The 15891-nt window shown below is 36.4% G+C and overlaps 2 protein-coding genes across 5 annotated transcripts in view; one reads left to right on the top strand and one right to left on the bottom strand.

Moving 5' to 3' along the window:
- LOC137408823 (methanethiol oxidase-like) overlaps positions 1–2096 on the top strand; it is a 45118-nt gene extending 43022 nt beyond the window's left edge. The window contains exons 11-12 of one of the 2 annotated variants that reach the window (XM_068095404.1): positions 424–453; positions 1808–2096. In XM_068095404.1, the coding sequence (XP_067951505.1) occupies positions 424–453 (30 nt within the window). In that variant the 3' untranslated portion in view covers positions 1808–2096. The remainder of the gene's footprint in view (positions 1–423; positions 454–1807) is intronic. The other variant, XM_068095403.1, reaches the window with a different exon arrangement.
- A 1966-nt stretch (positions 2097–4062) lies between these two features.
- The window catches only part of LOC137408852 (chloride channel protein 2-like), a 58557-nt gene continuing 46728 nt past the window's right edge, over positions 4063–15891 (bottom strand). For 2 of the 3 annotated variants that reach the window (XM_068095433.1, XM_068095434.1), the window contains exons 22-25: positions 14979–15077; positions 9655–9759; positions 8998–9084; positions 4063–4619 (exon numbers count right to left, since the gene is read on the bottom strand). In XM_068095433.1, the coding sequence (XP_067951534.1) occupies positions 4455–4619; positions 8998–9084; positions 9655–9759; positions 14979–15077 (456 nt within the window). In that variant the 3' untranslated portion in view covers positions 4063–4454. The remainder of the gene's footprint in view (positions 4620–8997; positions 9085–9654; positions 9760–14978; positions 15078–15891) is intronic. The other variant, XM_068095436.1, reaches the window with a different exon arrangement.

Below are 15891 nucleotides of genomic sequence, written 5' to 3'. Positions count from 1 at the left end.
ACCCCCTATACAAAATTTACTATGGGTTTCTCTACCCCCTATACAAAATTTTCGACTTTTGATGCTAGCACTTGAACAAATTAAACTCGTATGGCAAGGGTCAAGGGTCAACTGTATGTATTATTTGCTGTTGACACTCACCGTGTTCAGACAATTGATGTCTTCTTCAAACTTATGTTACATATTTTGTAACATAATTTTAGTCATAATGTAGATAAAGCCTATCATAAAATCACACTTACAAGAAAACCCAACTACAGCTGAGTTTGCGAGGGACACCTGTCCACACCTGTCCAAGCATGTATTAGCCTCACATACTCCATATTTAATAGCATTCTCGTTCACATTTTTTCTTATCTATGACAACTGAATGGGCAGATTGCATTGTGCATTTCCAGGTTTAAAATAATAGCTTTCTTGCAGGAGATGCGCGAAGCCATCGACGCAGAATAAGTATAACTATGTTTTAATTATGCTATGCTCTCTGTTATAGTTGTCATACCACTCAACCTTCAATGTGTCCAACTAATATTTACATCCAATTTTAACATTTCATATAGTCCATATAGATTTTAACAAAAATATTTTAATAGCAAAAACTCAAATGAAATAGAACGAAAACCAATCAGGGTGTAAAGAAGTCAATCAAAATGTATAGCTATGTGCCAACCTCTTCAGCTATATAGCTCCTAACTTTCTTGACCAATCAAAATGTATAGTCAGGTGAGCTATCTTTTTGGCGTTACTTGAGAGATCAATTTTACGGTTGGTTTGATGATATAAAGCCACTTGTATTTTTAGCTGCTATTTTAGAGAAATAATAACATAACATGGGATTTCGTTAAAAAGTAAATAAAATTATTATAATTCTTGTTTAGAATGTGCATATATTATCATAAAAGCTCAGATGTTCATAAAGTAAGTGCAACATGTATTATTTTGATAATATACATGATACATAACAGTTGATTGTAAATTTTGACACATAAATGTTGATTGCACTCGGCGACCTTGGAATTTTCACAAAAAAATGCCTTAACCATTTGAGCAGCCAACATACAAAGACAAAAACATGTATTTTAGTAAATTTTAATAGCATTAGGGTCATTAATAGAATAACACATAATTTTAATAGCATTAGGGGGGTCATTAATAGAATAACACATAATTTTAACACTATATGTGACCGATTTAATGCTTGCAACTACCATTTTGTAGTTGTTTTTTCAAAAACTAACTGGACAGTCTATACAGCTGATGACTAATGTTTTTTTATCTTATCTTTAAAATGGTCAAATGTAAACCATAACCAACACATGTTAAGGATTAATCCTTCTATAGACAGGCATGCCAAATGTTAGAGCTTTTATGTCGTGACTCTATGAAGACTTAGCAGAAATGTAGACAGGGCTTCTGATCATATACCTCGCTTCATGTTGTCTGGCCTTAACGGGATCAATAAATTTTTACGAAAGTAGGCTATCATTTGCTTGTTTGACTTTTCAGCATACTTTAATACCCCTGTTAAAGCTAAACCATAGCTATGGTAAATAACTTAGTGACAGTCGTCAAGGTTATCCTTTCCTGCAGCAACAGTCAGTCATAAGTTATAGCAAGCTTTTGAACATCCAGTTAGTTTGAAAAACATGATGAAACTGTGTGTATGTATCTATGGGGTGTTGTACCACTCACTTTAAACCATGTGTAGAGGAGATAAAATTCACTGACCTTGCTAACTATGAGCGCAATTGACAAGTGTTGACAAGTGACACTGACAAGTGATGTATTGGTCCTTTCTATTTTGTAGGAGCTTTTGGTGTCAGGAGCTAAGCTATAGAGAGCCTAACCACCATTAAGACAACCTGTGAACCAGTAGCTCCGTTGAAGGCAGGCTATCAACTATATTTCATTTAGGCAAACAATCGACAATACTAACTTTCTTAGCCAAACTATTTCTCTTGAATAATAATGAGAAGATAAGTCTAACAAAACCGTTTTTAACATACTAAAATCAATTATATTATTTTGTTGAATGTTTCATCGAATGTTATGTACTGATTATTTCTGTTCACTTAATAACACACATTACTAATAGAGCCAAACTATACGCACAAAACTGGGAGTTTATGAGAAAATAATAATAATATACTTTACTATAATAAGCGGTGTGTTCATCTACCGGTCAGTCAAAAGGCATGTCTATAGGGTATGAAAAAAATTGCCTTCAACAAGATTTGAACTCCAGACTTTCTAGAGGAATACTCATCTAGTATGTTCATAGACGAACACTTAACCCCTGCTTCAATTACATTTAGGAATAACCATGCACCTAGTTATTACAGCTGACGATATCTCAATGCGCACCAGACTGCAAGGATACGAGTATCATAATGAATGCCATGTCTGTTTTTCCAAAGCTACAGTTGGCGGTTGGGAGAAACGCTTCATGCTGGATTCACACCCAGAAGTTTCAGCATATTAGACCAACACTAACAACTGTACCAAACAGGCATCCATTAAAATTGTGTAACAACTGTACATATAGTCATTACGCCTGAGGATTTTTCATGACACCCTAAACTGCGAGAGTACTAGCTGTAATAATTCTAACAAGAATAGCGATATTATAATATTAATACTAGTTCATGAAACAAATAAGTTGTTGACAGGATGTTGACTTGGAAAATATCTAAAGAGCTCTATTGCCGGTGCAACTATTACTTGTTGGTCTTGGAAAAAACCATGACCATTAACAAATGTCAGGGTGGCCTAGTGGTAGCGTCTTTGACTATCAACATTGGGTTGGTGGTTGGAGCCCCGCTTACTGCCGATCTGCCAATAAGCTCTCAGCAAGCTTTCAACCCTAAATTGCTGGGTCTTTTCGATCTAGACCATAACTTGGAGGCCCCGTGTACCACACTGACAATGTGGGCACATTAAAGATCTACCACGGTCCTTTGCACATTGGGCAAGTGGAATGGCTACCTGGCTTTATCAACTGGATGTGTTGCAAAATACATCCCTTCAGGTAAATCTGACAAATCTAGAAGAAGCCCTTAATAAGTGTTAGAACCACCCAAGGTAGCTTATAAAACTAGACCTGGTGGTGTGTTTCTCTACTAAAGAACATGAGAACACTACCAAACATTGTCACTACATGACAGAAGCATGCCATTTCTTAGATAAAACCATCAACATGAGAAACTTGCACAAAAAGTTGCACAAGATGAATTCTCATTAGCAGAAACATCTGCAGAACAAAGCGGCATGCCATAGACAAGTACATGCATGTATGTCCTTAAACCAGGTAGCTGGCTCGCTACAGGCTTTCGATTACATTCTGATTGCCCTGACACCACTCCTGTGCCACAGATTTCGAAGGCTTTGCTTTCGGTGGTACAAAAAGCATCATAATGTTATGACAAGCAAACACACACTAATGACATGGTACCTGCCACCGAGGGGTCAGATTGGCTATCCTCTATTGACAGCAACAGTCTATTGGTTTCATCTTGTCCCAATGGCCCAAACAGGCTCTTACACAGAAATAATTTGAGACATTTGGCGATTTTGGTCAAATATTATTTATGTGGATTAGCCCGCAATGTTTTCAAAAAATCTCTAGGCTGCCATTTTGATAATCTGGGACAGCGTGCAAACATTTAAATACACATAGATAAACCTTGTACCCCAGCCATATCTGCAGATAACTAAATTATGATATTGTACATAGCTTTACAACTTGAACGCTTAATATCTTTGCATACCCATAGGTAGTTTGAAGTTGATGCTTCAGTAACCTTTGACAATTAGTCATCCTGACATATGCTGTATTTATCAAATGAATTTTTTCACATGTATATTCAGGCGTATAAAATTATTTTGCTATTTTTTTCACGGTGTAAATACGGCTTAGTGTACAAAAGTAAAAAAGCAAAGGCTCTAGCATGCATTGAGGCAGGAAAGCTGTAAAATGTGTCTACATTGGTAAAGGGTGAGCTACATTAGGGAGAAGACAACTGCTACTTGCATGATCTGGTAGACAATTATAAAAGGTACAGCCCATGATAGACTAGCGTGTATTGCGACGTGACCACTAATAGTAAAAATATACCTGAGAAAAATATACATAGTAGAGGACCAAAAGTGACTTTCATGCGAATGTTTTGTCTCGCTGGTATCAGAATAGACAGTGTTCTGCTACTCAATGCGTATAGCCTGAGGCACATTGCAAAGCTTTGCTCAAAAATTTAAATGTAACAAAATATTATACAGCTCAGAATGCGGGGAAGAAAAAACAGATATAGGCTAAAATCAGACTCTCAAACAACTTAGTTGGGTAACTCCAGTAAATAGATTTAGTTTCTAGGTATAGGTAAATACTAAATCAAAATATTCCAACCATAACATCCCTTTGACCCCTTCACAGTTGAGATAAAACAAGAATCCGAGGATCATGTTTTGGCAGCGCCATTCTTATCGCCAGGGCCATTGTCTCCCTTGTCAAATTCGAGGTTGACCCCGCCTACTGTCGATGCCAAGGTCAGAGTAATCTTACGCACAATAGCACCTGGTTTGCTTTCACCAACTATGGATGGACCGCTGATGGCCTCCCGAAGCTGCAGAAACAGAACAGAAAGATACATATAAGACTAGTTGCTCAGACCAACCACTCAACTAAAACGAACAAAAAAACCCAATTTATTGTCTGATGTAGCTATACTAGAGAAAGGCACGGCAATACGTTACAGGTCGACATATGCAAAGGGTAGTCACACGGTAGCGATGAACCCAAGCCTCCTGTATGTACATGTCACAGCCAAATCAAAGAATGCTTGCTAGGAATAGACATATGAGTTCCCAGACATATTGGTGTTACTCCAACCATTTCTTGTTTTATGGGCACATGATTCCATTTGTTGCATTTTTATACATGATCGAATCAGCCATCTGTGAACGAATTTAAATGAACCCTAATTCGGCTTCAACTGCGAAAGCGGAATTACGGATGACACAAGCTGTTTAATTATCAGCTTTTATGTTTTACAAAGTTTAGCTGGTTCTTTCAACGGAAACTTCTGACATGAGAGTTGGTCGACGTGGTGGCTACCTACGACAATGCGCTGAATGTCTCTATGAGTGAAGTTAACCATCAGTGTTAATAGAAAGACACTTCACCTGTAACTTTCGACTTATTTAATAAACAGCTGCAATACAATTTTTGCAGTCAGAACTGGTCAAAATAATTGTACAAAAAAATTCACTCTCTCACTACTTCGACAACCCTTTTAATACGTATTATTATGCAGTTGGCACGCGAGTGACTAGGTTTTTTATTGATTAACCAATCCAAGTACTAGACAACATTAGTTTATGAAAAGTAGAGCAAATTTACTGCAAAACCTACTCACGCTTACCTAGACAATATCGACTTCTAAAATACTTACAAACTCACAAACGATATTTATTCAATAATCTTTATAGGGCATTCTTTAGAAGGAATGTTTATTGAAAACATTTTTAACGAGCCTGTACAAATTTCTATCACAATTAAACAACACTACATAGCAAAAATAAAGAGGCTCCTTAAAATGCAAAAAACCAAAGAAAAAGGAGAGTAAAACGAAACGGAAAAGATGGACAATTATTAGAAGCTTTCAGTAAGCATCAGACTTCTCACTGATGATGTGTATTTTCTCTAATTTAAAAAAAAGGCAAGTTCAGTCTACCTTACATAACTTCTATGAATTTCCTCTCTAATGATTTTAATAAGGTCTGGGATACAGCATTTGGCAGCAGCTACGTCGATTGATGCCGCCTTCCCATTAATGGCCTCTGGGTGAAGATTGGCTATTTTTGTAAACAGGAAACTCAGAAAAAGAGCGCAATGCCAGCCGCAATTGCATTTTCCAACGTAGGCCTCACACGCACCAATAGCAGTTGGTCTTCGACATAAACTCTAGCCATTGCACAACCACTTTCGAGCCATGGACAGATATTTTTGTAGACCGAAATGCTGATAAGCGAATATGCTAGTACCCTAATGAACAAAGAAATATAATCAGACATGCACACTGTGACATAAGCCTCTATGACTCACTCAGAAAAGAAAGTGGGTGCATACGTATCTGAAGATGTGCATTGTGCCAGCTACATAAAGCTCTCATGATAAGAATTGGCCTACAGACAACATGTAATGAATCTGAGGCTTATTATAGCAGACGAAGCACACTAGATGATGTCAAATGTACTTGATGACACCTGATGCTTCACCAGAAATTCATGTTGAGTATGCTTGACATTAGTATCCAACTTTGATTAGTATGTAGAACAAAAATCGAGCTCAAAAATGCATTTCAAAATAATGATTTTTATTACAAACTTTTTCATATAATTTCGGTAAGGACGACGACGGTAAGTTTTCAACATGACTTCGCCTTAAAGTGAAGTCAGTACATGGCTAACTTTGAGAATTCCACAACACCCTTGACTTACCTCCAGGCTGCTCTTACCTTGACATAACAGCTACAACTTCTCCAACAAACATTCGGAAAATCCCAAATAAAAAAGTGTCAGACAAACTAACACTCGACAAGTGTGAGCAGGTGTCACAAGTGAATACCAAAAAACTGTGATTGTATTATAAATCGTTGTAAATAGGAGTGAAAAGATATGGTTAGTAAGAAACGCCAATAAGGTTTGACACATCAGACTACATCAATATTCATACCAAAGCACCTTCAATAGTCTAAGAGGTGGCTACGAATGATCATACAATGCTTTGCCTATAGGAGGTGTAGAACATCAAACACTTGCAAAGTTTTTCGACAAGCAATAACGAACAACAACTCAAAACTGAACTCAACTAAAACTACTAAAAGAATAGACCAAGTGTGTTCCATACCTACTTGAAGCGTAACGTCACCTTCAAAAAATTGTTGCAGCTACAAAGTGTAACAGCAATCATATCAAACTTATGATGATACAATGAAATAATCTTATTTTGCTTTTTCCCAAAATGTGTTGACTGGTTGTGATATCATGCAGTTGCCCTCCATTCACTAAAGGAAGGGTGTAGGTAACTCCCACTTTTGATGAGGCAAACGGGAAATCATAGCATCATGATAACACCACACTGATTGCATTCTGGACCTACCAGCTGAGTGACGTGTCAAACTCTCCGCTCAACCTCAGACTATTTATTCTCGTTAGAGCAATATTAATGTTACGCAGAGAAAGACTTTTTGCTTTTAATATTTTCAGGAAACTTTGTTGTGCTAAAGCGATATATTTTTTAGAATAAAATGTGAAAATGAACTGATGTTTATACCTTAAATCTGATTAGATAAGTGATAATCAGCAAATCATTAAAATACACCAACAGAGTAACATCCCACCAGCTATAAGTGCTGTGATAAACAAATGAAATATTCTTGTTAAAATTTCGCTAAAAGAAAAGAATCTGCTGAGAAATTATTCAAAAGCTGCTAAAAGTTATTGTAAGACTGTGAACCAATAAATACAGTAATGAAAATTTTTAGATAAAATATATTAGCAAATGACTACACTAACAAATAGCAATTTATAAAAATTTTGAAATCAGTGTCATAAACTTGACCATAGCCTAAACATAGCTGTTAGTGTGATTCTTTGGTATTCATGCAGAACCATATCATAAACAGAAAGACAGCACTAATGTTTTACTTTCAATTTATGCATTGTCTTCTGATCAATGGTGTTGATATATATTTCCCTGTATCACCATTCCGACAGCAGACAAGAATATTCCTCTTACAGGAATCTATACTAAGACTTGTATAGTACCTATCACGTATTTCAGCTCACCGTACTTCCATCAATCATATTACAAAACCTTTTAGCATATTGCCTTCTCCCAAACTTTCTGTCTTCTCATTGTTATTTTGGCATGTATTAAGAAACATTATCTTGTTAATGATTACTAGAGCCAATACAAAGCTGTAGATACACACGGCTACTAAGAATGAGATGCCTGTCACACGTTCACTCATTTAATATTCTGTACAAATACATTTTTGTAAAAATATATTACACAAAGCAACAACCACTTATTACTGCAAAACTGCAGAGTTGATGGTGATAAGTAAAGTGTCATTATATATATCAAGTAAAGACATAAAGCTTGGAATAGGGAGAAGTAAATGTTTTAGTTTGATTATTCCAGATATTTCATAAACAGAAAGACAACACAAGTGTTTTACTTTCAATTTATGCATTGTCTTCTGATCAATGGTGTTGATATATATTTCCCTGTATCACCATTCCGACAGCAGACAAGAATATTCCTCTTGCAGAAATCTAAACTAAGACTTGTGTAGTACCTATCACGTATTTCAGCTCACCGTACTTCCATCAATCATATTACAAAATCTTTTATTTATTGGCATATCTCAAACTTGCTTGTTTTTGCATTTTTGTCACAAGTTTCAAAATCCTGAGTAAACTATGCCTAGAATATTTGTATTTATCCTTCCACATACTGTAAATGACAACCATTGTTTTCTATCCTATGATACCTATGACACCAACTATATCCACCCACACATATGACAGACATTATTACGGACTACATCTACCATCGTATGTTTCAGTTTATGAACTTTCTGTTACTACAGCCCACAATTCACTATCCCGACTCCTCAATACTATTAGATTACCAACATTTAAAATCCTTTTATTCAACTCACTCAATAATTCCTGAATTTTGTTTTGTCTTTTAGCAAGATAAACTTTTCATAGAACTGATAGTGTTCATGGACAGTGAATATATGCAGGCACAAACTCACAGATAAGCAATTTGAGTCGTTCCCTTCACACACCCTTCATTCTAAGATTAGGTTTTAACTAGTATGTAGCTTGGTGAATTAACCACAAACACCTACCAGCACTAGCTTGTCAGGAGAAGCTGCAGGACGTTTAATGACATCATATACAGGATATAACACACCAACAGCTTACCTCTTTAAGCGACACAACTCCAACAAGCCTGCCGACATTAGTTACGTAGGCATGATGAAGGCCCAGCAGGGAGAAGAGAAAGTGGACCTGCAACAAAGACAAAAGTTATTCGCAAGACCCAAAAGATACCAAAAATGTACAAAACCCTCCATAGTAGATAATAGTTGAGTATACAATACTAAGGCTATCAGTGAGTCTGATACGGAGAGACTTTTTGTTCTGTGCGCAAACTCAACATCACTAGGCATTACCCAGGAAGCTTACATGGATAGTAAGATGCCAGCGCCAATAATATACATATTATATATATATATATATATATATATATATATATATATATATATATATATATATATATATATATATATATATATATATATATATATATATATACACACATATACATATGTATATATATAAATATATATACAAAAATACATACACAAGTATATATCTACAAAATATGTATATATAAATATTACTTTATTGGCAATAATCTCATTTCCAACAAAAATACTTTTTGAATTATGCCACACAAAAATCATATAACAGAAAGTGAACCATTGGTCAATAAATTCAAGTAAATGGTTTGACATAGTCTTTAAAATATGTTTCTCTGCTAAGAGAATGGATATCAGGTGGAGGATTGTTAAATACCTTAGTGAGAGGTGTTTTTTCTACCAACTGGAATGGAGATGGATCAATATGACAATTTGGAAAGTCCAGCTTGCATTTAAGCTGTTCAGCTTCCCATCTCATTTGCTGTAATAGAGTTCAACTGGCTTGTAGTAGCTCGTAATACTAGCAGTACACAAGTAGTAAAGCAAGCCATGTGTGTGACTAGTGAAGAGAGTAGCCATGTATTCTAGGTAAGAGTAGTAACAATTATTAGTTAGTTGAAGGTAAAGGTACTACATAAAGAATGTGTAATGAACGTGTTGGAATTTCTACTGAGTAGTTCATAGTAACTGATGGGAGTTGCGATACACCGCTTGTAGTTCTCCAACAACAAATGCCACGAAAATGCCATTGATTATTACAGCATACCCGCTGAAACACTTACCAACACTATGTTTCCTAGCAATATAATAATAAAACATGCTATACTGTGGTATACTTTATACATACATGTATAACATGATAATTATATTATATTTGATATGTAACAATACATAATAAAATTATATTATTATATATACTATTGTATATTATTATAACAAAATATATTATTATACATATCGTTGCATATTATCATAACAAAATATATTATTAAAAACATATCGTTAATAAAATTATTATACATAACATTATTAATAACAATACAATATACTATATACAGTATACTAGAAGTTGAAGAAAAAAACCACAACAGTCAGTAACGTATATCATATGTTGGAAATCTTTTGGTAAGCATTCACTGCAATAACACACAAATGACAATAAGAAGCAGGTGCCACAACAATTGTCAACTAAGCAGACACAAAGTACATCTGCTCTATAAAATGTGGAGCAAGCAAGAAAGATCAGCAGCAAAGGTTACTCATATATAGTGCTTTATTTACCTCTCTGTGAGCCTGTGAGCATAAATTTATCTTCCAGTAGCATTTATAACATAAGCAGACAGCAACCGATAAACACCAGCTGACATGTGTCAACTTATCACATTAGTGATAACACAACCAGGATCATATAAATCAGCTCTCTAACAGACAGTTAAATATAAGTGAGCAATTGGTGATCTCCACAAGAGTTTATGTTTCGACATGCATGTCATAAACGCAGCTAGCATACGTCTAACATATACTGAAATACTATACGTAAAATCAGCATTGGAATCAGAACGACTGATACCAATTCTATGTGGCCAGACCAAGACTGGGGTAAGACTCTTAAAACGTTATGTAAGAAAATTTGTTTGAAAACTTCTATGAGTTAGTCAGTCATCTTATGCCAGATGGGATGCACCACTAGTAGGCCACTCGATGTGTAAAACTGGTTACTATTTAATCCATAAAGCAGTTCTGTCTACAACTTCATGCCATTCTCATTCATAAGCATAATCAGAGTAAACTGTCCATGTTCTCCTACTGCCAGAGATGCTAACTTATTTTGCTAACATTGTTGAATTAAAAATATTAAATGGTTCACCTCCTTCCTATGTCACTGATATGTTTCAATTCTCATGTACCAGATATCCACGACGTAATGATTTTATTTCATACTTATCAAAAGATGCACTGGATAATTTTAGTAGCTTCAAGTTTTGTATAAATTTTTGTCCTTGCGTCTATGACATCACATGGCAATACCTTTTTATTTACTGTATTATTTTTTGGCACCATGTGTAAAACATCTTTTCTTTCTATAAAAATGATAATGGACTGCCAAATAAAAGTATGTATAAATAAAGCACCGGATAATTTCTATGGGCTGAAAGAAAGAGTGATAATAATTACCGTATACATTACAATAGAACACAAACATAAATGTATCCACACCAAGTACCAGCATTTACAGTACGAATAGTTTATACTATTATGGTGTGGATAAACGTATACATTCCAATAGAACACAAACATAGATGTATCCACACCAAGTACCAGCATTTACAGTACGAATAGTTTATACTATTACGGTGTGGATAAACGTATACATTCCAATAGAACACAAACATAGATGTATCCACACCAAGTGCCAGCATTTACAGTACGAATAGTTTATACTATTATGGTGTGGATAAACGAGCAGTGGTAGCTGGTACTGTGTGAGAAATTCCCAGTGTAATGGCCAACAACTACTAGTGTGTACTGTGCATCCCTCGAGCATTCTTCGAAGCAAGACTGTTAGATCTCTGAGATGTTTGTTATATCAGATCGTAGCGAATATAGCAGCTTAACACTTTGAAGCCGGGCATGAGATAATTTAAGGAGTTGTTTTCCCATTTGGCCCTATGCCCTAGTCAAATCGGCTGTGTAGTTTCGCGTTGTTTTTTCTCACTTCCGGTTTAGCTAGGACTACGGAATGAATTTTGGTCGCTTCATCCGTGGCAGGTTTTTAGTGTAATTCCTAAGCTATAAGTCAATTGGATCACTAGTTTGCAAGACATGGCCAAAAGACTGAGGGGTTCCAAACTGACTGAGAGATAAAAAATTGCTGCCGGCTTGACATTAGTTTTGTTTTTTATCAATAACAACTATACATTCTATAAGAATCAGTGTACTGCAATCATTGTGTTTCTTCAGTTACATCTAAAATATCACTTCTTTAAAAGAGTGTGAACAAAGACTATTTAGTCAATTTGATTTCTCGTATTTTCATGATTTTTTACAAACTTGGAACTTCAAAATTACATTCAGTTAAAAAGGAATTGCGCTACTATGAGTTCTTTCAGAGTCAATGGAAAGTTGTTAATACAGTCTAGTATCAGGGCACCTACTTGTATACAAGACTAGGTCTAGTATCAGGGCACCTGCTTGTGTCTACAAGACTAGGTCTAGTATCAGGGCACCTGCTTGTGTCTACAAGACTAGGTCTAGTATCAGGGCACCTGCTTGTGTCTACAAGACTAGGTCTAGTATCAGGGCACCTGCATGTGTGTACAAGACTAGGTCTAGTATCAGGGGACCTGCTTGTGTGTACAAGACTAGGTCTAGTATCAGGGCACCTGCCTGTGTGTACAAGATATGGTCTAGTATCAGGGCACCTGCTTGTGTCTACAAGATATGGTCTAGTATCAGGGCACCTGCTTGTGTCTACAAGATATGGTCTAGGATCAGGGCACCTGCTTGTGTCTACAAGATATGGTCTAGGATCAGGGCACCTGCTTGTGTGTACAAGACTAGGTCTAGTATCAGGGCACCTGCTTGTGTCTACAAGACTAGGTCTAGTATCAGGGCACCTGCTTGTGTCTACAAGACTAGGTCTAGTATCAGGGCACCTGCTTGTGTCTACAAGACTAGGTCTAGTATCAGGGCACCTGCATGTGTGTACAAGACTAGGTCTAGTATCAGGGGACCTGCTTGTGTGTACAAGACTAGGTCTAGTATCAGGGCACCTGCCTGTGTGTACAAGATATGGTCTAGTATCAGGGCACCTGCTTGTGTCTACAAGATATGGTCTAGTATCAGGGCACCTGCTTGTGTCTACAAGATATGGTCTAGGATCAGGGCACCTGCTTGTGTCTACAAGATATGGTCTAGGATCAGGGCACCTGCTTGTGTGTACAAGATATGGCATCAAAGTGTTAAAGAACCTCCAACAATTCCAATGGAACCAGATTAGATGGATTTTATATAGTTGACAGCTGAAAGCATGTTGATTCCCTTAAGTGAATGTCACTTTCATGTCTTTTAATAGGTAAAGTTAGTTGGCAATGAAAAGCATGGGCTGCCAACCATAGCAGTGCAAAGCATTAGCGCGTGTCAGAAGAACAGGTGGGGTTAGTGCAGCTAGAAGACGCCCATCCCAATAAACCGTAGATGTATGGAAACATAGGCTACCTGACATCACCAAGAGACCAACCCAAGAGACCAACCCAAGAGACCAGCCCAAAAGACCAACCCAAGAGACCAGCCTGAGCAACCAATAGTAGTTTAGATTATATATTTGAAAGTAAGAAGCATGTGTTTGGCACTAATATATATTTATCACTAACTAAAAAATTACAATTATTACTACATATGAAGAGCATCAGAAAAATCTACTTTAGTAGTTGTTGCTTAAAAAATACAAAAATAACATCAATATTTTTGAATGCAAGCTTGCATTCGACAGCAACTTTATTCGATACGATTATATACTGTATTGGTATTGAGCGATTTAAAAGAGGTCATGCTCTCCCAGGTTTTTTTAGTAATCACATCAAAATAAGGCTTGAGAATATTCGGATACTAAAGAAATGTTCCCTGTTTAGACTATGCTGATCTTCCACAGCCTTTAGACGACCTTGAAGCATATGAGTTTTTGTTTGCTAACTTATTTTAATAATTACTAACACTCTGGCAGCCCTGTGTATCGTAAGCTCTGTATCTGCGCAATTATTCCTAAATGTAGCAATATGGTATAAGCTAAACTAAATGTATAAGATCAAATCCCATGCGATACAATCTTTTTTCCCAACATCTTACTTCGGACAGACAAACACAACTCTCGTTATTGCAAAGACTTAAGTGAATGTTCGGTGTTGAACGGGAAATAAAACAATCACCCAATGATTTTGAGTAACTTACTTGTTAAGCCAGTAAATGTAAGTTAACATTTACTAAAACAATTACCAATTATTTGCTGACAGCTTAGTAATCGTTGTATTACGCGTAACCGTGCTAGTTAATGACCCCAAGAGCTTCAAGCGTAATTATTTTAACCGATGTAATAAATATTCTAACAGTTATTGATGGTTTGTCTATTATAGTGTAGTGGATTACATCACAGGTCTGCCGAACTGAAGGTCCCAAAATCAAGTAATCTGTAATACGGCTTTTTCATCGCTACATTTAATTCACTGTAACTGGACAGACGGAAAACTGCCATTTATTTATGCATAGCCAATATTTATCAATAGCCTACTTTTTAATAATTCATCAAGGATATCCTTTCTCGTACCATTGAACTTATAAAACTAAACTACGCTGAACAGAAAAGCGACACAATACAACAATCTTTTTTAAATTTTTTTAGTATGCACACTTGTGTCAAAGTTGCAATAAATCTAAACCTACCTAAATTTAAAATCTAACCTTGGCGATTATTTTTTTCAGCCCATTTGGACTAGCAAACCGCTGCTATATCAGCACTGCAGTAAAGTAAGTACTTTTGATAGAAGTAATCGTGGTTAGAAGAATTATAGATGAAGCGTAGCGATATCCCAACCCAGCACATTTGTGTACAAGACCAGAGGCTAGCACAGGTGCATACATGGAGTAAACATAGGAAACACAGAGGTAGGTGGAAATCTACAATGAAAAGGAAAGGGTGCTCCTTACCGCGAATGAGGGAATTCTAAACCTGACCCGACCATCTACTAAATCCTCTAAATCCTCGTGAGACGAGGCTAGAAGGTTTTCTGCGCTGCTCTCATCAGACTGTAAGCCACAATATATAGAAGTCATTCTAGCACCGACTTCTCCAAACTCACAATGAACACTACTTAGTTAGCAGGAGGAAAAGCTCTGGACTCAGGCGGCAGTAAGTAGGTGGACGGACATGATTAGGAATAAAGGAGGAAAGGGGAGGTACGACTGGACACGTTATAGTCTGTCAGATTCAAAGGAGGAAAGGGAAGGTACGACTGGACGCGCTACAGTCTGTCAGATTCAAAGTTAATTTTTAGCAACAGCGAGTTGACGGCAATGTTAACAAGTGTGGAGTCTGGATAAGGAAAAAGATGTTAAACTTGTTAACTAATGGAAAAGGCCTTGTGTTATTATAACGAAACCAAAATAATTGCTAGTAATGTTTATAGACATGATGTTTAATTGGGCCAACCTGAAAGAGAGAGTGTTTCCTTTTAATTTGTTTGAATTCCTAGATTTACTTTAGAAGGTTGGAGTGAATGTGGAGGATTTACATTCTGTACTCCTAGACTGCATGCATGAACATTGCCTAGCAACAATGCATGAACATTGCCTAGCAACAGCGACAGCAGTGAGCATGAGACAAGACGCATCAGAAAATACACTGAGTTGCTGCATGCAGCAAAGTACATAAACAACAGCTACTAGCAGTAGGCATTGATACTTACTAGTCAGTACCTACTAGTGCTAGACACTGATACCAACTACTCACAGTACCTACTAGTGCTAGACACTGATACCAACTACTCACAGTATCTACTAGTGCTAGCCACTGATATCAACTACTCACAGTACCTACTAGTGCTAGACACTGATACCAACT

Source organism: Watersipora subatra, chromosome 11, assembly GCF_963576615.1.
Source record: "Watersipora subatra chromosome 11, tzWatSuba1.1, whole genome shotgun sequence".
NCBI lineage: Eukaryota > Metazoa > Bryozoa > Gymnolaemata > Cheilostomatida > Watersiporidae > Watersipora > Watersipora subatra.
The sequence above is the reverse complement of the archived record's forward strand: the minus strand, read 5'-3'. Positions and strand labels throughout refer to the sequence as shown.